Source organism: Calonectris borealis, chromosome 1, assembly GCF_964195595.1.
Source record: "Calonectris borealis chromosome 1, bCalBor7.hap1.2, whole genome shotgun sequence".
Taxonomy (NCBI): Eukaryota; Metazoa; Chordata; class Aves; order Procellariiformes; family Procellariidae; genus Calonectris; species Calonectris borealis.
In genome coordinates this window covers 201,214,873-201,237,352 of record NC_134312.1, presented here as the reverse complement: position 1 = coordinate 201,237,352, position 22,480 = coordinate 201,214,873, and the positions used below count along the sequence as shown (strand labels likewise).

The window sequence follows — 22,480 nt, the reverse complement described above, 5'->3', positions numbered from 1 at the left end:
AGCCTACTAACAAACAGAGCTAATTTGTTTTGCTTCTTTACACAGATACAGAGCCAGGTATCTAGAATATTTTCTCCAGGATGCAGTTCAGTTTCTATTAAATGGCAACAGTTTAATGTAGGTGCACCAGAGCCAATGCAGGCTCCTGCTCAAATACAGTCTTTATTTAACAATGAGAGACTTCTTGTCTATGGATTCATCCCTCACTGTACTCAGGTAAAGACTGGAATGCACATGCGTTACTGGATAGAAATTCATATGTAAAACAATCACAAAGGAAATATTACATTGTATTATATATCTTCTATGCAGCATGCACTTAGCTGCTTCTTCATTGCTAAATATAGTTAAGTTACTATTTAATTGTCATTACTAGTCTTCCCTCTAAGAAGTAGAGAGGAAAAAGTTACCTAATTTAATGTTCCTATCATTATACTTTGATAAATACAGGGTTCCTTTACTTGCGACTGTCCCCTTGTTACAAGGGGAAATATTTATAAACCTAGACATGCAAAGACTTACAGATTTGAGTTATATTCAGGAGACAAAACAGCATGCGTGTGTGCTGGTAACATAGCATGAGAAAGCAGAAAACTATTATTTTTTTTCCTTTTAGGCCACCTTAAGGGCAGTAATAAATGACCAAGAACTACAGACCGTGGTGTCAACTACTGAACTACAGAAGACAACAGGAACAGTGAGTTTGGCCAACATTATTTGTACATGCCATAGTGAGACAAGCTGCTTTAAAGAATTACATGCTGCTTCATGCTCTTTTGAAGGAATTGAAACCCCTGTTTTCAGCAGCTCTTGCACTTTTATTTTTGCTTCTGATGTTTTAACACAGACTTTCAGTTTTCAGACTTTTAAAGGGAAACTGTTTTACATGTAAGTGTCACCTTTCACTGTACTTTCCAACACAAAATTTAAGTTTCTCAGAATAGGAAGTGCTGCTTCTTATTTTGGCAGCCTTTTTGGGCTCTAGCTTTATCCTTGGGTTGGCTGTTCTTCAGGCAACCTCTGTGAAGAAGCTGCTGCAGCATTCTCTTTCATGTTGTAAATTGTTGCCATGTGGAACATCTCATCACTAGTCTGTCATCTCTAGAAATGTATGGAAAAAGAGACAGTAAAGTGTTACTAGCCTTTCCTCTGCCTCAGTAACAATGAAGTAAGGAGTCTTTATGCAGAGGAAAGCACAACACCCATTTTGAGAAGGAAAACAATCAAAAAAGAACTATTTATTAAATCTAACAGGTGTCTACACTTGAAAAATCAAAAGAATAGTCAACCTGCAGTAATAATTCTGATGTGACTGTCACCCCTTCCCCACTAAGGGAATCTGATTTATTTTCAAATAGAAATTATTTTGTTCCCTATTAAGTGTAATCTACTTTGAAAGCTACTGTCATGGGTTGGTTTCCATGGACATGTTGGTTGTGTTGGTTTCCGTAAGGACAGTTGGTTTCCAGGGACGTGCCCTTCTACAGGCAAATAAAATTGGCAAGCGGAAGCAATATATTTGCTTGCCATAATGAATTTTTGCTTTTAGAAAAATACCTGTATTACAAATTCCAGGTGTAGTTAAAAAAAAATAAAGTTTTGAAAAGTGTAAACTGAAATGGCAAAATGATAAAAAACAAGGTCAAAATTAGAAAAAATTATTAATTCTTGATGCTTTAGATGAACTCTGAGAATTCCTACCTGTTTCTTTTGCCAATTTACCTTAGCTCAAAAAGTAACTCTTTGCTTAAGAGGTTTTCTTCAGAAGTGGCTCCCTTTGGCATCTATCATATTCTTCCAAAAATGAGCCAGTGGGAATGTTTTGGCAATTGGAACTGGAATACAGCTGGACTCTACCACATTGCCCCCACAAAGCTCCCTTTCTTTGTTAGCTTTAACATATTGAAGAGACCAAAATGGTTTTTCTTTTCTATGAAAGACTGGTTTAGTTCAAAAAAGTAATTTCTGGTTAGTACAGTTCAGTATTTTCCTTTTCTGCGTACAGCTCCTCAGGTCAAAAATTACTTGATTATGGTAGACCTAATGATTTTTTTAAATTTGAACACTCTAGACTCACTTTACTTTTTCCCCAAATTCTGTATTTTTATGGACGGGATTAATTTACCTAATTTCACCTATCTAGATGTTGTTGGTTAAATCTGAGGTAGTTGTCCAGGCTCTGTTTACAGTCACTGAAGAAAAATGCGTACATCCAGAAGGAGCATTCTTCCTATCTGTTTTAGTTAGCCATTTCAAATTGGGATTCATTGCCTGGTGGAGTTTTTGTGTTTGTTTGCATGCCAGCTTTTTTTTCTCATCCTTGACTCTAGAGAGAATGTGCACAAGTAAAGACCTGGGTATTTTTTAGTTTGCTGAAATTACGTGAAATAAAAATGTACCTTAGGTGCAGGTTGTGATTGCTTTTCAAATGGAAAATTAGCTTGACCCTTCCTTAGAGAATGGGATTCTGTGTAAATATGGAAACTAATTGCCTGAAGCTGGACTCATAAATGAAAGGAAGAATTAAAAAAAAAACGTTGCTACTCTTATCATCAGTTTAGTTTTCTTTCTAGGTGCTGCACAAGCTTGCAGCAAGAGCTTTCATTAATGACTATGAAGATGGGATTCTTCATGAGAATGAAACAGAACATGAGGTTTGATAATCTGAAATAAAAAGTATACATTTAAATAGCAAACATTTCAGTGGAATAGAGAAGATTTTCTTGCTTTGTTAAACATAACTAGAAGGTTGCAATTCTAATATTATTTTAAGGTTAAAGTCACCATATAGTAATATCCTCCCAGATAAGATTTTGAAAAATTTTGGGACAGTCTTTTCTTCTTCCCCAGTATAAGAATGTCCTCTATTGGCATAATGTGTGCATATTTTTCATAATCTATACCTTCTCATTGTAGGCCATTGGTGATCTTTCCTTGTGACATACAACATTTTAGTTTCGTGAAGATCAATACATACTAGTCCAGCGAAAGTCCGTAGCTTTTGTATAGGATATGGTGGAAGATAGTGACCTGTGTTTTACAGATAGACAGACTTAATGATCTAATGATCTGTTAAAAATTGGCCTTTAGCCAGTTTAAAACTTCCCATATTGCCATCTTGGCTTATTTGAGACTTCAGACTAATTCTTCTTATAAAATACAGCTGCTTCTTACACTAGAAGGATAGAACCAAAAGTCTAACTACAGGAAATGCATATCCCTGCCCAAAGTTGAGTGAGGGAGTAGAGAAAGTTAGAAGGGAGTAGACAGTTAGGCAGGCCAGTATATTCACATGAGCTCTTCCTTTTACATGTGCCTATTTAGAGTGTATAAGTGTGTTTATAGGTATGTGTTCAGTTTTGACATCGTTTCTTTTAGCTGATTGTATTTTTTCTACCTGTTCCATTTGTTAATACTTAACAATCTAGATGAAGAAACAAATCTTGAAAAACATGATTATTCACCTCAGCTTGGAGAACTCAATTATAAGCCAGTTTACAAGCTTCGTTGCGGTTGAGAAAAGGGTATGTTTTCTATATAGTATCTTGTTCCTGCTAGCTTCTCTGTCAAAAGACTCTAAATTCTGTAACCTTGTACATATCTAAACCAGTTTTCCTTTTGCTGAACAATGATTATTTTTCTGCAATAGAGCTAAAACTATAATTTTTGATGTTATTTTGGTTTCTTCTGCAATATAGCAAGTTATTTTCCTTTTCTGTCTCTTACGTTGCTTGTCCTTACTTCACAATCAAAGTTTGTCAATCCTGTTGTGATTTGCTACAAGGGTTTGTAATTCCTGATAGTGCTGCGGGAGCCAGACAGGTCAAAGGACAAGGCCAGATGAAGAGTACTCCTCAATCCTTGGTGATAAGCCACAGAACCCTTTCTCATAAAAAGGGAGGATGCCAAACTATAGCAAACTGGCCACTCTGGCTGAAGTAATGGATTTTGTATTGGCAAAAGTCATTCTAGGGGAGTCCGTGTTAGGCGGAAGTCACAAGGAAAACAAAACTTTAAAAATCTCTCTTCAATATTGCAGTAAACCATGGAACTTTTTCATTTGTTCTCAGTATTAGAACAGCAGTAGGAGAAACAAAAGCTTTGCAGCAAATGGAAAGAAATACCTTGAAATTCAAGGGTCAGTAAGAAGAGTTTTCAAATGGAAAGCTGTAACACGATAAGCAAGATGATATCAGTTGGATTAAGTATTAGATGGGGCACAGAGAATGGGAATTCATCTGACCAAGTACATGTGTGTACATTTAGTAGTAAATCAGTCACGTTTGCCTTCCTCTCATGGTCAATGGAAATAAATAGATATTTCTAGAGCTCGATTCATCTCATCCTAAAGTTAAATACCAAAACCAGTTCAGATTGATTTTCTCAAGAGGTCTTTTTCTCGGCACTGATTATAGGGGTTACCTACAGTCACTATTTCAGATTGAAGGATCACTTTCTCCAAGCTCAAGAGCTGTCTATCCCAATGAACAAGAAGTCAGGCAAAAATGCCAGGAGGCCTGGCGTGAACATGGATGAACAGGGAACTCCTGGAAAAACTCAAACATAAAAAGGAAGTATAGTGACAGTGGAAGCAAGGACAGGTAACTTGGAAGGAATATAGAGACACTATCTGAGCATGCAGAGACATCGTTAGGAAAGCCAAAGTCCACATGGAGTTGAATCTGGCCAGGAATGTCAAAGACAACATGAAGAGCTTCTGTAAATACGTAAGTGGCAAAAGGAAGACTAGGGAAAATGTAGGCCTGCTGCTGAATGGGGCAGGAGAACTGGTGACACAGGGCATGGAAAAGGTTGAGGCACTGAACACCTCTGTTGCCTCAGTATTTACTAGCAAGACCAACCTTTGGAAACTCAAGGCCCCAGAGACCAGGGGGGAAGTTTAGAGCTAGGAAGACGTACCCTTAGTGGAAGAGGATCAGGTGCAGGAATACTTAAGCAAATTGGACATACATAAGTTCATGGGATGCACCCAGGAGTGCTGAGGGAGCTGGCTGATGCATTGCGAGGCCACTCTCAAAAATCTTTGAATGATCATGGCAATTGGGAGAAGTGCCCGAAGACTGGAGGAAAGCTAGTGTCACTCCTATGTTCAGGAAGGGCAAGAAGGAGGACCCAGGGAACTACAGGCTGGTCAGCCTCACCTTGATCCCTGAGAGGGTGGTGGAGTAGCTAATCCTGGAAACCATTTCCAGGCACATGAAGGATAAGAAGGTCATCAGAAGTAGCTAACATGCATTAACCATGAGGAAGTCATGCTTAACCAACTTGATAAAACTTTGAAGATGAAATGACTGACGTGGTGGACAAGGGGAGAGCCGTAGGTGTTATCTACCTGGACTTCAGTAAGGCTTTTGACACTGTCTCCCATATGATCCTCATACAGAAGCTGATGAAGTATGGGCTGGATGAGCAGACAGTGAGGTGCATTGAAAACTGGCTGAATGGCCAGGCCCAAAGGGTGGTGATCAGTGGCAGGAAGTCTAGTTGGAGGCCAGTGACTACTGGTGTACACCAGGGGTCAATAGTGGGGCCTGTCCTGTTCAAAATCTTCATTAATGTTCTGGATGATGGGACAGAGCTGTACCTTCAGCAAGTTTGCTAATGATACAAAACTGGGAAGAGTGGCTCATACCCCAGAGGGTCGTGCTGCCATCCAGAAGTACCTCGATAGGCTGGAGAAATGGGCTGACAGGAACCTCATAAAGTTCAAAAAGGAGAACTTTTACAGCTTTTTACAGTGTCGAAAACAGTTCTTTCATCATCACAATTTACTATTTCCTATGGTATATGAATATAAATAAAAGTAGGCCTCAATGAAGAATTCAATGGAGATGCTGGATAAAACAAGGATACCTTTTCCTATTTTTACTGTTTCGTCTTGATGTCTACATTATTATGAAATAAACAATACCAGTAGCATATGTACATTATATGAGATTTTTCTGGAAATACTGCTTTCCTGAGTAATAACTCCAACATTTGCAATTAAAGATCAAAAGACAGACATGCATTCCAAAAAACATCTGATTAAAAAGCAACTATAAAATGCAGTGCTGTGAAGTTATTAGAAATTCCCAGGTCAAGGACTACTTTTCAAAATAAGATAACTCAACTGAGTCAATTTAAATATCCTTCTTTATTACACCTGAATATTCCATCTGGTACATAACAGAAGCAATATTCAGAAGAAAAAATATGTTGCAGATTAGCAAGGGAACACCTGTGAGATTTCATGAACTAGTTGTTTACAAAGGGTGTCAACAGATTATTATCTGTCATTCTGATTTTTATATATCCATTTTTGCAATTCTTCAAAAGATTTAGTTTCCCTGTGTTGATATGATGCCTCTCAAGAAACAGACTTCTAGAATGTTATGTTTGAATTACATCTGTAAATATAATAGCTTTAATCTCATTTCTAGTCTAGGATTACTTTTTTGACCCAGTGGAGCAAAACATTGCAGACATCTTAAGGCAAAAGCACCTACACAACACAATACAGTACCATGCAGAAATACCCAAACTAACCCATTCAGTTTGGCACTGTATTATACTATGTAATTCATCTTTTTAACGTGATTTTGCAGAATGCAATGTATTTTAAGCATGTCTATAATAATGCTTATGTTTGCTTTCCTTTAAAGGGTGACAATAGGATTCTGACAAAAAGAACTGTGCAAGATTTGGAATTTATTTCAATTATGTTAATTTGAACAAATTATACATACAAATATATACTGTCCACCTTTATATTTCATGTGAATCTAATTACTGACAATACATTGTCCCTCAATATAGTAAAAAATGTGAAGTTACATTTACTGATTTTTTGTATATACTGAGTATTTTTAATGTACTGTGTTATCTGCTTATTCTCTGTTTTCAACACATTTCAAACTCACAAAGAAAAATGCACTGTCTCTATAATGCCAGAAGTTTTTCGGATTCAAAACTGTGATGCATTTTAATTTAGGATGCTTATGAAACTTGTTCTGCTGATGCTCCAAACATCCTGGAAATTATAGCTCAAGAAGATGTAGATTTTTTACCTTACATGGACTGGGACCAAAAGTCAATGGAATCTGGCTTCTTATTTTCAGAAGAAATTGCCTTTGCCCTGGTAACTACATTTAATATATGTTCTTATTGCTAACATTTTTGGTATATTAGCCAGTTATGGTGCTGTATTGTATGTGTAACCATATAGTAATTGTTCATGAAATCTGTTCAATTTTTAATTATTTTGGGTATAATTAATGCCACACAAGTACTGTGTGGAATTTTACTATAAACATGAAAATTTTGAGGAACCTGTCCCAAAAATAAAGTACACTTAAAAATATCATGAGTGCAGCAGAAGTTTTGAGAGACAATATGATAGTACAGATGACTTCTCTCTTCCAGAAGAAACTAACACCTGTTAGAGCATTCTCTCATAAGAATATGCTAGTGTAGATGAAGCCTTAAATTCAACTCTAAGAAACTGGGGGGTGGGGGGAGTGGTGTTTCAGGGAAAATCAAGGTATTGATCCACAACTAAGTCTCCACTAGCAGAGAGGTACAGCCAAAACAGAGAGACTACTGGGAATGGAGATGAGCATGACTGGAAGAAGAGGACATATTGCTAGCATGCAATGGGAAAATCTCTGGGATGAGGGGGGAGCAATGAAAGAAACTTGAACTAGAGAAATTAGATGTTTGCTAGTTGTGGTAGCTCTGTCTTGACTTTGGAAACTACAAGAGATACCTGCATCAGTTAGCCAGCAGGTATAATTCTGTCAGTCCGTAAAGTCCTAACCGATTAAAGCTTTACATCTCCCAAGTTGTGTAGGGGACTCAAGAAAATCATTATTTGTCTATTAAATTATATAGTACATGACCATGATGTGCATTTAATACAACTCAGGAGCATCATCTCAGTCTGTAGTTTGTAATGTATTAAGATTGTGAGCTATTTAGAATGGTATCTGGGTGTGTGTTGTGTAACTTAGGTCAACTCATATAAAGCCATTTTCCTGATCCTTTGGCCCAAGAATTCCTAGGCAGAAGAGTACCAAATATCTACGTTGGTGTATGGTGGCAGTATAGCCAAGGCTCACTAGCTTGTATGCAGCAGCTACTGGATGTCAGCTAGTACATGTGCCAGAATTGCAGCACAAGCAGGATCCATGCTTCACTTTGTGTAGATCTATCTTCTGTGTATGTACAACAATATTGTACAGTGGAACTTCCTTGGCTCGTAATCATCATTATATTAATCATTTTTATCTTAATTATGTAAAATACCTCTCTGCTCATATTTAGTCACAGTCAAATTTTCCTCTGAATTCGCCCAGTGTAAGGTAGAATAGGTTAAGAAATTTTTATTTTAACTGACACATTATTTTCATTTTGAACATATGAATGACAGTAGAATGATACTGCACACAATATAAGAAGAAATATCGTTTTGATTAAAAAGATAAAAGTATTTTACTAATTCTCGAATTATTTTGTTTCCTTGTAATTTTACTAACAGGCATGTTCCCCAGCAGCAGCCAATGTTTATTCAGCTGATTTCCTAAGTGAGAACAGTGAACCTGAAAGCTTCCAATTTCAATCTGAAGAAGTTGCTGTTACTCAAAAGAGCATCGCACCAAAAAACACGGCACAGGGCTTTGTAAATGTTTCTGAACTTGAAAGTAGTACTTGCAGTCTCAAATCAAATTTCAGTTTTGGTAGAGGCATCACAAAGGAGAGATCTTCTGGAACAAGGTCATCTTCACCACATGACCTTCATCTGCCACATGTTGCTTCCTCGTCATTTGATTTTAAAGCTAAGCCAGGAATTGATCTGACTCTACAAAAATCACTTCAGACACCTGCACTTACAAAATTAGATGTTTGTGTGGATGTTCCTGAACCTCCCCCTCCTCTACCCCTTCCCTATTCTTTTCAAATACCGGTGGGAGGCTTCAAAGGTGGTTTTTATTCTTGGCTTGCTCCAATGCAGGGTTCAGCATGCTTTGGTTCACCTACCTCTACATGCACAAATTCTGAAAAGACTAATGTTGAAAAACAAGTTATCCCCAAATCTCCTGGTTTTCAAGCTAATAGAAAAAAAGCATTGCTAAGGTCAGGGTGTAAGAAAAAGGCAGTATGTCAGCATGATGTTACAGCTGCTGGAGAGGAATTTACTGAGAAGGTTAAGGCTGTGGTAAGTCTTCCATCAGTAGTCTTTTATATACAGGATGTCATGCGGAAATCCAAGTTGCATGAAAGCTGCCTTAAACATGTATGTTTCAAGGTTCATGGATATACAGCCAAAAAAGAACATGGTAAGGCTGGTAATGAGGCTGCTTTCCAATTCAAGGAATCTGAACTTGAAATACAGAAAGCAATCTTTTTGTTTGGTTGGTTTTTAGTTATTCTTTTTCAAAGTGATAAATCTTATACTCTGAATTCTGCCACTTGTTCCTTACTACTCTAATAGGCGAATTTTAAATGGAATTACTTGGTATCATGAAGTAGTAGCTATACAGGTAATGGTCGTAGAATAAGATTCTTAATGAGCATTACTCTGTTTGTTCAGGAACAATCTTGCTCATTTATGCCAACACAGATGATTCAGCAAAGACTTCCGATCAGTTCGGTAAATAGGAATGAAATTCCTGAGCTCCAAAATCAGGAGCAGTACCCATCCTCTATTCATGCATTACCTAAAAATAAGATACGAGCAGAAGGAAAAAATATCTTCAGCCCTGCCCTGAGATAAAAATTTTGTAAATTATTTTGTTTTCTTTCCTTTATAAACTGATTTTATAAAGAGCATGATGATATCAGAGTCATGGTATTGTGGCATTTTTTGTTTATTTCATGGGCAATCCATCATGCTTAAGAAACAGTATAAAATTGGAGCCAACAAGTGATGACAACATCTCCAGAGTCAAATTTTACTCTGGATTTGCCCAGTGTAAGGTAGACAGGGTAAGAAATTTTTATTTTAAACAATACATTTTTATTTTCATTTTGAACATAAAAGTGACAGTATAATGATAATGTGCATAATACAAGAAGACATACAGTTTTGATTAAAAAGAGAAAAAATGTCTCACTAACTCTGGAATTATTTCATTCCTTGAAATTTTGCTAAACAGGAACTTTCTGCAGCTGTAGCTGATGTTTGTGCAAATGCTTTCCTAAGTGGGAGAGAATGAACCTTTTTCAACAAGAAGATGTTTCTTTTTAAAAAGAGGAGTGGTTTTTAAACTTTTAAATGCAATTACTTTGTATCATGATGTAGTAGCTGCAGGAATAATAGCGGTCAGATTCTTAGTGAACATTATTGTCTCCAGGAACAATCAAGGTGTTTTATAACAACAGAGAAAGAAAGGATTCAACAGAGAATTGAGTTGACTTCTGTAAACTGGAAAGAAATTTTTGCACTCCAAAATCAGGTACAGTACCCATAGTCTATTTGTGCATTACTTAAAAATAAAATATAGGTAGAAGGAAAAAATATTTTTACTTGAGTCCTTTCCTGAGATAAAGTAAAATACATTTATAAAATGTTTATAAACAGATTTTACAAGTGTATGTTGACATCAGTCATGCTATGTTTTATTACTTCCACTGGCAACTCAGCAATGGATGTGTAAGGAACGGTAGAAAATCAGAACCTTTTTACAGCCTCCATCAGTTTGCAACTTGAGGACTTCCTGGGACAAGTATAAAAACATATAGGGGAAGCTAAGTGGAAGAAATAGATTCAAATAATGCACATTGTGCAAGAAAATAAGAAGCTGGGTTTTAGAGAGTTGGACTGAGAGATATCGCAGCAGGAACTTCCCCTGGACAGTCAGACCAATTGCTAGGGAAACTGAATGAAACTGTACTGTTCAAGAATCCTGCAGGTAGGAGTCAGAGCAGGTAATGTTTAGCTTTGTAAGTTTTGGTATATCCCTTGTGGTGGGAGAAGTCCCTGTTCCACATAACCCATCTCCGGTTTGGTGAGTGTACCAACTTAAAGGGTGAGGTGGTGATCAACAATCAGATTGTGGATCACACAGTCAATACCTGTAAGTAATAAACATAAAGAGGTTTTCAGGAGTATTACATGATCCAAGTGAAGAAGCCACCGTGGGATGCCCTCAGTGGAGACTCCTGTCGTTTATCAGCAGAGATTGGCCATTCAGCAGGGTGGTATATTGAACTCCCTTTTGTTGGGAGTACACCCTGTACACTAGGTTCATCAAGTCTTACAGGTGCCCCAGCTTCAGGTTCCTTTGTGCAGCAGATTCCACCTAGTATTTGCATCCTCATGACTTACTTGCTATTTTTTTAAAGCATTTCTTCATTCTGTGTGTAATTAACTTTATTTTATGTAAGAAGCTTGTATGTGACAGTAGTAAAGTATAGCCAACCTCAGCGTTAAGAAGAGACACATATTTTTCCTGTATTTTTGACAGGACACTTTTATCAAATTATTTCTGAACATTGAACCATTACCATATGCCACATGGACATGGGGATTAGAGTAGTAGACTTGTGATTGACTCTTGTGGGAATTAACTCCCAATGTGCAGTTCAAGGTTTCTTCTTTTTCAGCAGAATTGCCAATTGTTGAATTTTAAAAAGAAATGTTTCTCACAGATTTTTACACTAATTAAACTTAATATTCTACAGATTTTCACTTTTTACATAGTTTGGATAATTACTATCTAAACATCCATTTAAAATCATATATTCTAAATTACCTCAAACGAATCGTTATAAATTTGTGTCTACAGTTACAGTTTTCTAAGACATAAAGCTGCAAGGACATGTAGAGTTTCAAAAGTATTTAATATTGAAGAATAAGTACTTGAGCTTGTTTGTGTAAGCTTTTCAAATAATATTTAAAATAATTCTTCTATGTCTATTTTCTTCTTGCCAAATAAATTTTCAGTGTTCTGAATCTTTGGCTTATCCATATCTTTGTTTATTCCATAGGATGGCTCTTGGAATCTTAGCCCACAGTTGGGAAAGATCTTGAAATTTGATGTTGATCATTTAATTAACGATTTCCTTATTAGAAAAGGCATTCAGTCACTTGGTAAATACTTTTCTGTCATTAAAAAGCAGTACATTGTATATTTCCTGTCTGTATGTGTTATAACTCTGTATGTCTAGTGAAACTCTCAATAAGATATGCTCAGATTTTAAATGGATCTATTAATTTAAAGTTTTCAAAAGTGCCTGATTTTAATAATACAGTTTCTTCTCAACTTCTCTCACAATATAGTGTCCTGATTGCTAAGCACATCTGGAGAAATGTGTGGAGTATGTGAGATAGCTGGAGTAGCAACAGAGGTTCTTTTATCTTAATTATTGTATCTGCTATCTTAATATCTATTAAAGGAAAAAAGGCAAGAAAAGTCTCTCCTAGGAGAAAGGCAGAGATCACTTCTGCTTTTCACATTTCAAATAATATGAATATTTATATAATTCTTCCACACACACACAGTCTGGAGCATTCAGCATGCACTCCACCTATACACACTTTGCTGTTTGTTTCTGTCAATTGGTGCTGTTTGCTGTCAGCAGACCAGAAAACCTGGGGGGGAAAAAAGGCAATTCCTTCTTTCTAAATTATTAGAGGGTGCAATGCTTCATCAAAGGACAAAAATCTTACAAGTTTCCCATTATTGCATGTATTGAAATCAAAGTAGATTAGAACCCAAGCAAACACAAACTGCAGAAATCCCAACAAAGCATTACCAAGTTTAAGTTTGAAAGCCAGGAGCATGTTTGTCAAATCATTTATGTGAATACTCTTGATAGCAGTGATTGTATGGTGAAACAATTAAATAGCATTAGGACAGTTGATGTTTTAAATTGATACGGAGTACTTTTTCTGTTGTCAAGAAATCATTTAAATAGTAATACCACTTCCCTTTTCTTCTTCCTTAGGCCCAACTGGAAAAGAAAAGCTACTGCAGTTGATTGCTACTCTTCTTGTGCTACAGTTCATACGCTGCACAAACGAATTGAAAGGGATAGTTTTCAAAACACTGATGAAACTGGATGATTCATCTAATTCAAGGTGTGCTTTTAAGTAAAATCTTATAATTTAATGTAGTAATGTAAAACTTCTCAACATACAGAGATTGATTTCATTATAGAGAGTCAATGACTATACTACAGGATATGGCTGTAGAAAAGGGAATGTAATCATTGGTGGCACATGGTTTCTTTTAAGAGGATGGATGAAGGATGAAATACTTTGCAAAATATGATATAAAAATTGAGAAGTATAGAAAGTAGTAAAAGATATTTTATACTTCTTACTAGAATCATTGAATAATTCAGGTTGGATATGGCCTGTGGAGGTCATCTGTTCCTTAAAGCAGGGCCAACTCAGATGTTGGATAAGTTGTTCAGGATCTTGCCCAGCTGAGTTTTAAATATCTTTAAGCATGGAGATTCGTCAACCTCAACGTTTTTAAGGGCAACCTTTTCCAGTGTTTATTAATCACTTATTTTAGAAATTAGGAAAAAAAACCTACCGGACTTTTCCTTGATGTGCCAACTTGTGCCTGTTGGCCTGCACCCTTTTTTAGGATTATATTTATGGCTTGGTGTTCTTCACAAGCATACACCATAAAATATTCTGGACAAGACTTTTGAAATTATTAGAGCAGATGATTCTTCACACCACAACTTCCACCCTTTCCTTTAGCTGTGAGGAATGCTGGTGCTGGCTCATTCTGAACCCCATCCCTCTTGCTTTTGTATGTTCCAGTGCTCTATTATCTTTTGAATACAGGGTTCCTGTGTCTGGAAATTCCTTTTCTTTGGGGGTGAAGTGAACAATTATCAACTCACAAGTTTTTTTGGTATAGAGGAAAGACAAAGGTCTTAAAAGAAGCATGAAGGAATAGGCCTCCAGTGAATCTAGATTGCCCCAGCCACCAACAGATTCCTTGTGCCAAAATGGGAAGCTTTACACACTTCATACTTTAACAGGGCGTATAGGAACAGGATAAAGAAAGAGTCAGGACAGCCTTGGAAATCTTCCTCCCTCTTTTGAAACTCCTTGACAGAGGGGAAAAATTGGTTGTATAATTTTGGCTACTCTAGTCAGGAATACAAATAAAATGGCATTGACTGCTGGATGAAAGCAATTCTAACGTGAATGTGCGAAGGAGAAGTCATGTTTGCCTTTATGAAATGCATAGTACTTCACTGCAGTGATTGGAATAGTGCAAATAAATGGAAGTAATGATTATGAGTCTACATACTTCCCATGTGGAAGATTCTAAAAAGATAGAGCAGCTCAGATGATAATGTTTTCTGCATTAGATGGTATTTTATACAGGCTGGATCATTGTACTATAGAAAATTTTCAAGTAATTATCATCAGAAGAAATTACTTTCTTCTTGCTCCTTTGGTGGATTTACAAGATTTTGTTATAATAAAACTTCATTTCTACACACAGTGGTGTTCACTGGCCTTTTGAGTTGATCAAGAAAGCAATAGAGTGGGTAAGAAGAGTTGAGAAGCGATTTCCATCAATTTGCTATCGACTTGAACTTGGGAAAGACTGGGATTCTGCCACTAAGAAGATACTGGGTATCAAGTTTACCTAACATGAATTCTCTTTCTATTTAAAATATTTAATCACCTAATTCTTTAAGATAATAGCAGAGTTAGCTTTCCTTGCAGTTTTACATAAATTGTTTAAATTGAGGACATTTGACCTTACTACTGAATAATAATTCTCATAGTCACAGACGTAAAGGTATGGAAATAAAGAGTCTTATAGTTAGTAAGTCTTGATTTTACATATATGTAGTATTTTACTTATCTGTAACTGTTAAAAATACCTTAATATTTCATTTTTTTACATTAATCTCTTTGGTTCATTGCACATTATAAAAGTACTTTAATAATATCTTTGGTTTGATTTCTCCTAAAATCTTATGTACTTCTTTAATGGCACGGTAAAGAAAGTGTAATGTAGTAATTCAGTTAAATATGGCAGGAGGTGTTTTGACAGATACAAGAATGTGATAAACAAAGAACTAATAAATATCTTCAGAACATATCAGTGTTTTCAATTGCGTGGTTTTGTAATTCCTACAGTGTGCTTTGAAATGCAAACAGCAGAACCGTTATTTTTCTCCTGCACTGCTTTTCTTTTCGGTCATAGGTCAATTTGTGAATACATAGGCCAGTTTTGTTAGGAGGAATGAGTTCTCTCTTTTTTTCCTGCTGTTACTCTGTATTCTGATTTTATTCTGACAAAAAACTAAAACTGATTAGTTTTATTTTATACTGGACCAAACACTGAAGCATAATAACAAAACCAGACTAAAAGTGATTTAATTTAGTGGGCTTTTCACAGGTGCTTGAATGAACACATTAACCTCTTCTAAATTAAGGAGCTGCACAGAATCACACTTTGGTGCTTTGTGATCTGAGGAAATGTAGCTAGAGACTTAGTAGAATTGCTTGTGCTGAGGCGGGATCCCGCGTGTGCAGAACATTCTCTACACTTGTTTGTCCAACCATTGAAAATATTCAGAAGCAGGAGATTCCACAGCCACCGTAGGTAATGTGTTACACTGCCCTAGCAAATGGAGAATGCTCCCTACCAGTAATAGAGAAGTGTTGTAAGAGGTTACTAAAGAAAACTGTGGAATCTCTCTCATAGGTGTTTTCATGAGAATTTAAGCAAACATCTGCTAAGGATGGAGTAGAGGAGGTTGCTAAGAGGGTTATCCTGAGGTCATTCTGCTTCTAAGGTGCTCTGAATCCTTATTTTCACATGTGTAAGATACTGTCTCTTTTTAGTAAATAATACAAAGGAAAGATTTGTACTACACTTTCTATTTGAGAAGAGCTAGGATATGGGTTTCTTAAGAACTAGACAGACTCTTTAATGTAGACAACAATAAACTAGCTTCTAAAGCCACTGTTAAGTCTTTGTATGGTCAACTGCTGCATTACTAGAGTTACCTTAGAAATTAAGTGCTGGCAAAAATATGAATAAAAGAAATAAATTTCTTTTTTTCCTTCACTGCAGTTAATTATTCAAATAGTTTGGTGTTTTCACTGTTGCAACGCTAAATCCCATACGGGTCTGCATGGAAAGTATACGTTCACACTAAAGCCCGAGTTTCATTTGAGTGATGTGTGTTCTTTAAGGAACTGTTTCTGAGATGCAATATATTAATACTCTGGCTCTAGCAAAGGCAGTTGAATAAGCAAATAGGGTGTGGTTTATTTGCTTTTTCTTACAAGATTGTCTTTTTTTCTCCAGCATGTTACATAAAAAAAGCTGTGCTTGCCTATGGGCAATTATTTTAACATGCAAAACACTATGAATCATAGAATAGTTTGGGTTGGAAGGGACCTTTGAAGGTCATCTAGTCCAAACCCCCTGCCGTGGGCAGGGACATCTTCAACTAGATCGGGTTGTTCAGAGCCCCACCCAACCTGACCTTAGAATTAAATTTAAAAGGATTCTTTTTCCTAGGGAGAAACCACATTCCCCAGCAGGACCTCGTCCTGAGGTGTCCGTGTACATCCTTCTTGTGTGTTTCCCCAAAGCCTCACCCAGCTGAGGGCAAAGAATACCTTTGCACCGCGATATTCAGCACACTCTTGTCTTTTTATTCGGACGAGCCAGCCCTACCCGGGCACCGTATCTCCTGGCAGAAGGATCAGCAGCGTGAACGTGACTTTGAGTGCCTCCAGTCACCGGTAACCACCTCCCTTCTCCGGAGGAGAGCTACCGCGCCAGGCAGCGAAACCTTACACGGCGGCCGAGCGGGGCTTCGGTCACGCTTTCGAGGAAGGGGCCCCCGGGCCAGCGTGCAGACAGGCAGCTCCAGCAACCACCCGGCGCTCGCCCCTCGCCGACAGCATCGGGGCTCCCGGCAGCCGTAGTGCCGAGACCCGCGGCGGCTAGCACCGGCGGGCGACAGCAGAGCTTGTCTGGAAGCGGGACGGCACCGGGCTCCCCGCTCCCGCCGCCCGGCTTTGCGGCAGGCATCGGGCTGGAGGACAGCCCGCCCGGGGACGAGCGAGGCCGCGGCCTCCAGAAGCCGGGCCGGCCGGGAGCCCGCGGCCACCGGCAAGAGGCCGGCCCCCTCCAATCCTGCCGGGGCCTCCTGCTGGGACCCCCCCATTGGCTGCCGCGGGCCGCCGCGCTGAGGGCACGAAGGCCTCCGGGCTCGGGGCCCCGCCCATGTCCGTCATGGGCTGGCGGGGCGCCGATTGGCTGCGGCCGCCGCCTCTCTCCCTCCTCGCCAGGCGGTGGATGTCGCAGCCGCTTTTCACCGTTGTCGTTTGAAATTCGGCCCAAAATGGCGGCGGCGGCCGGGAGTGGGGCTGAGGCGGCGGCGGCCAGGCTGGAGGGGGCGGAGGAAGAGGAGGAGACGGCGGCCGCGGCGGAGGACGAGGAGGACGGGGAGGAAGACGGCAGCGGGGCTGGCAAAGCGGCGGGCGCGGCAGCGGCGGCAGCCGGCGGCGGTGGCGAGAGCGAGGAGGAGGAGGAGGAGGAGGAGGAGGAGGAGGACGTGGACGTGTTCGAGGTGGAGAAGATCCTTGACGTGAAGACCGAGGGGGTGAGTGCGCAGTGCCGCCGCCTCTCAGCGCGGCGCCCCCGGCCGCTCTCCCGGGGCTGTGGCGGGGCCCCCCGGGCGGTGCGGCGGCGGCGGGTCTCTCAGGGAGGCGGCTGCGCCGTGCGGTGGCGGGTCTGGCGGGCAGCCCGGCCGCCCCCTAACTGGGGCCTGCGGCTGCCTTGGGGTCGGGTTTCGCCGTGCTCCCCGAGGAGGTGCACGGCAGCACGGGAGTCGGGAGCGGTTGATTAACCATGGGCTGGCAGCAGGGTGGGCCGGAGTGCGCTCGGTCTCGTGCTCTTCCCTCGCTTTCAGTGCGCGCAAGGTTGTGCAGGCTGCACAGGCAGAGGCTGCTGTTCAGGCAGATTTTCCTGCACGATTCTTTTATACTTGGGCGAGAACCATGTAAAAATAGTAGTTCCGTTATAATTGTCTTTTAAAACACCTTGTGCATAATTTTGCAAGGAAGCGTTTTGTATCTTACAGCTTTGACTAAAGGGACTAAATCTGGAGTATCTTTACTAAGTTTTTTTTGTCTGCATTGTTAAACTACTCTTTGCTCTTATGTCTGAACTGCAGTAGTATTTTGATGTAAAGTGTTTGAGTGCAGAAATGGGCAGGATTGAGTATAATGGAGAACTTGGAGGTGGTTTCAAGGTGTGTTTCATGAGACTATGTTTACTGGCTTATAAAATATGTGAAGACCTCTTAAAATTAGAGACTTCTTCCAGTTAAAATAACTAGCTGTAGTGATCTTTGCTTTGTTTAGACAGAAATATCATACCTTTTCTTCTTTTTTTGAAAACAGCATAGACTGGTTGAAGTTCTTCTAAAATTACCTAAACCTCGAATACAAAAAATAATTAACATAGGTTTGTGCGTTTTTTATGATTTTGTGTCTGAAAATGGTTTATTTTAACTAATTAATGATTTTTATTTTAGGCTTCAGTCAGGTACGTGATAGTATAGAATTCTGCCTGTTTAGTGTAAAACATAAGGGTTTTGAAACCCTTAGGTTGGAGAACCTTCAGATCAAGAATTTCTTAGATATTTGTGATGCTATCATGATTAGGTTGTCTCTTGACTGAAATATCATGATGGCTTAAGAATGTTATGCTTTTGGGGTAATACAGTATTTATAGCTTTGCCTGTATGAAGTGTTGGTCAAAATAATAAGTCAGGCTTGAAAACAAGAGAACTCTTCTTTTTTTTTTTTTCTTTCTTCCCTTTCACCTCCTCCCCCCAGTGATGGAACCTAAAATCTGTATACTGGTGGGGGGGTGAGTCATACCGTTCCACACACTTCTAAAGACTACTGGAATGCGGGCAAGTACCATCTCTTAAAAATGTCATTGGCATGTGCTGGTAAAAAGGTGTGTTATGCCCCCTCTTTCTATCCTCCTTCTCCAAGCAGCCCATTCTGCAGCAGGTTCGGAGCTGTATGCACTTGAGGTTTCCAGGCTGGGTCAGTGCAGTTAGCCTTACGATCTGCATGTGCCTTACCCAGTATGTGTTGGTTGTGGCTTTGTAGCATGGGCTCCGATTGCATCAGGTCACCTTTCCATTGCTCTTCAGTGGGGGCCATGCTCCTGTGCTTCAGAAACACAGGGCAAGACAGATACTTGCACCCAGTCCTAACTTCCGAAATGCCTGGAAAAAGCTGTGTGTTACATTCAGTGGAGTATATTTTATGTAGTCTGCTTTAGACTAGTGGTTCCCAGCTTGCAGATTCCCAAGACTGATTGAAAGTCCAAGCAGATACATCGAGTCGGCCACTGTCCAGCACAGCATAAGGCCAGTTACTGTGTTCCTGTGTCACAGCTGCAGAAGCGGGAGAGCTGGAGAGCACCGCACAGAGAAGCTCTTTTCATTTGCAGTCCTGATGTTGCTGGAGCTGGTAGTAGTGGTAGCATGAGAGACAGCACTCCTGGGATGGCGTTGGGCTGAGGAATTAGACCTACTGATAAATGAAACATTAACATGTCCTACTTAAGAGAAACAAGCAATAAAAGTTTGGAAATGTTTCCTCTCAGTATGTCTAGAAAGCCTTTCATGCTGCACTACAATTTTACTAAAACAGGCTCCAAATCGTGACATTCCCTGGTGGAAATGAGTAACCCTAATTCTGCTCTTTAATGACATGGTAATACCCCTTTCCATAGGAGTTGGTTCTAGCCCATCACTAGTTCTCATAGAAGCTACAGCAGTATAAAAATCCTTGGAAATCTAAGTTTTATTATTTGTAAGTGGTACAGAGGAAAGAAATAACAATGTTGGGTAAGATAATGCTGACAGATGAGTGTAAGACTGCGTATGTATCTTTAGTATGATGATCAATCTCCTGTCTTCTCTTAAGCTGCCTTTTTGTATCACTCTCCATGTACTGGATGTAGAGTCATTCAACAGCCACATAGTCTTACACTTGCAGTAGACTTTTTTTTGTCCAGCTTTCTCAGTTAATTACAAGAGGACTTCTAACTTATTTTGTACCTGAGTTACGAGGGCGTAACAGTAACTCTGCAGCTAACTGAAGTCCTGCATCTGAAATGGCATGACCCTGTACCACCAGATAGGTGAGAGGCCAGCTGGCTAGGAAGCAGATTTGCGGGAAAGGAGCTGGGATTCCCCACAGACAAGTAAGTTGAAGATGAGTCAGCAGTTCTTGCAGCAAAGAAGGCCAGCAGCATCCAGGAGTGTAGCCAGCAGATCGAAGGAGATACTTCTTCCTCTCTTCAGCCCTGCTGGGGTGCATCTGGAGTACTGTGTCAAGTTCCGAGCTCTCCAGGGCAGAAGAGACATGGACATACTGGAGTGAAGGGTTATGAAAACAGTTTAGGGAGCTGGAGCACAGGAGGCTGAGAGAGCTGGGTTTGCTCTGCCGTAAGAAGAGAAGAATCAGCGATGGTCATAGTGGTATCTATATCTACTTAATGGGAGGATGTAGAGAGGATAGAGTCATATCCTTCTCAGAGATGCATAGTGAAAGGATGAGAGAGGCAGTGGACACAAGCTGGAACACAGGAAAATCTGAATAGATATGCTTGACTGGGCAGATTCCTGAGCAGCCTGATATAGATGGTCCTGCTTTGAGGAGGGCGTTTTACTTGTTAGTTCTGGAGATCCCTTGTAACCTAAATTATTCTGTGACTGTAATAAGAAAGTTACTAGTCGTTTATTTCATGACATTAGAGGAAAGAAAGAGAGACAGATGAGCATGATTTTGAAAACTAATTCCTAAATCAAGAGTGTATGGTTAAGCTAAATTATAAGAGGAGAAGTATTACACTAATGTATCTGAATATAGGCTATTTATTTATGTGTCTGTGAAGCAAAATACAGAACATTGTAAGTAGAGTGATTGCTAAAGTTTAATGGCATATATATACGCTTGGCCAAAGGTTAATGGTGCTCAGGCAAAAATGTAAATTTATGCATATAAATACATTTAATATCAAGTGTCAAATGGCAATTCTTCTGAAGCTTTCCTTCTGCAGGCTTGATTAGCTGTATAGGATCTTTCAGAGCATTATCAACCTAGTAGTACATTTGCTAATACTTTTTTTTCCCCCTCCAGAAAATAAGTTCAGGAAAGGCTATGTTGCCTCATATTCATTATTACCTTTTTTATATGGACAATGGATTTTCTTAAGTTTGGTGCTAGCTTTTGTCATACATCTGTTTAAAGAGGCTGCAGGTTTAATCAATAAAGGTGATCGCATTGATTTCATAGGACATGTCTCTGCTTTTCAGTTAAGCTTGGTGCAGGAGGTCCTGAGTTGCCACTTGTCTGGCAATATCGGCAACATGCTGAGTCCAAGCTAATAAGCCTTGCCTCTCAGCAAGAAAAGGAGTCCATTTTGAGAAACATAAGGATTCAGACTACTTAATTTATGTAGGAGAAAGGCAAGAGATAATTTGATGGAAAGCTTTTTTAACAGTAAAAAACTTTCTAATCTTGTGAAAAAACAAGATAGACACTAAAAGGTGCAATTTCATCCTACGGTGAAGTTAAATACTGTTGAAACAATTGGTCTAGGGCTTTTGTATGTAATCTTTTACCAAAATCTTCGTAACTAACTCCACTCAGACGCACACACTCAGATTTTGTGTAGGTTCAACTTGATGTCATTGGTGGTGTGGGTTTTTTTTTTCCTAATTGTTGGTATTTCAGCTTATCAAAACTGGCATTGATTACAAATCTAAGATAAGTTATAAATTCCAATATAAAACTAGGTGAATGGTGTTAATGCATTATAAATCTTAAGGTTTTATATCAACTTCTTCAGCGAAGAGAAGCAATTCAAGCTTGAAATTTTTATAGAAGAAATATTAAAACTTTTTTAAAAATTAGTTTTATAACTGTCAGAAAATCCATTTCAAGAAAATGACTGGGAATTTATGATTTGTACATTGTAGCTGTGATTCTGAACAGATCTTAGATACTACAAATATTTTGGATAAAACCACTCCAACTACTGAAATGTTTTACAACCTACTTAGTTCAGTATGTGATGCAGATGGAATAATTCTGGGAATTCTTATGTCAACACTGGCTTGAACTCCCATTATATTCATTTCTATATACACAATGTGATATATCCACTGAGATCCCCAAGAATTGAGTAGATGATGCAATACTGTGCTGTATTGTATTAAATGTTGGGTTTTTTTCTTACAGGGTAAAATTCTGTACAAAGTACGGTGGAAAGGATATACCTCTGATGATGATACCTGGGAACCAGAGGTTCATTTGGAAGACTGCAAAGAAGTGCTGCTTGAATTCAGAAAAAAAATTGTGGACAATAAGCCTAAACCTGTTAAAAAAGACATACAGGTGTGTTTCACCTTGCAGTGTCTTACACTGAAGATG

The 22,480-nt window shown here is 39.1% G+C and overlaps 2 protein-coding genes across 12 annotated transcripts in view; both read left to right on the top strand.

Annotated features, from left to right (window-relative positions):
• The window catches only part of PARP4 (poly(ADP-ribose) polymerase family member 4), a 55,613-nt gene extending 39,594 nt beyond the window's left edge, over positions 1-16,019 (top strand). For 3 of the 5 annotated variants that reach the window (XM_075139975.1, XM_075139972.1, XM_075139973.1), the window contains 10 exons: positions 46-216; positions 617-697; positions 2,574-2,654; positions 3,429-3,524; positions 6,995-7,141; positions 8,540-9,217; positions 10,356-10,457; positions 11,992-12,094; positions 12,952-13,084; positions 14,481-16,018. In XM_075139975.1, the coding sequence (XP_074996076.1) occupies positions 46-216; positions 617-697; positions 2,574-2,654; positions 3,429-3,524; positions 6,995-7,141; positions 8,540-9,217; positions 10,356-10,457; positions 11,992-12,094; positions 12,952-13,084; positions 14,481-14,631 (1,743 nt within the window). In that variant the 3' untranslated portion in view covers positions 14,632-16,018. Of the gene's footprint in view, positions 1-45; positions 217-616; positions 698-2,573; positions 2,655-3,428; positions 3,525-6,994; positions 7,142-8,539; positions 9,218-10,355; positions 10,458-11,991; positions 12,095-12,951; positions 13,085-14,480 lie in introns of all 5 variants that reach the window. The other 2 variants (XR_012672008.1, XM_075139974.1) reach the window with 2 other exon arrangements.
• Positions 16,020-17,266: 1,247 nt separating this feature from the next.
• Positions 17,267-22,480, top strand: part of MPHOSPH8 (M-phase phosphoprotein 8) — a 27,063-nt gene continuing 21,849 nt past the window's right edge. For 6 of the 7 annotated variants that reach the window (XR_012672009.1, XM_075139977.1, XM_075139978.1 and 3 more), the window contains exons 1-2: positions 17,272-17,616; positions 22,289-22,444. Coding sequence is in view for 6 of the 7 variants with exons in the window: in XM_075139977.1 (XP_074996078.1) it covers positions 17,356-17,616; positions 22,289-22,444 (417 nt within the window). In the remaining variant the exon portion in view is untranslated. Of the gene's footprint in view, positions 17,617-22,288; positions 22,445-22,480 lie in introns of all 7 variants that reach the window. The other variant, XM_075139981.1, reaches the window with a different exon arrangement.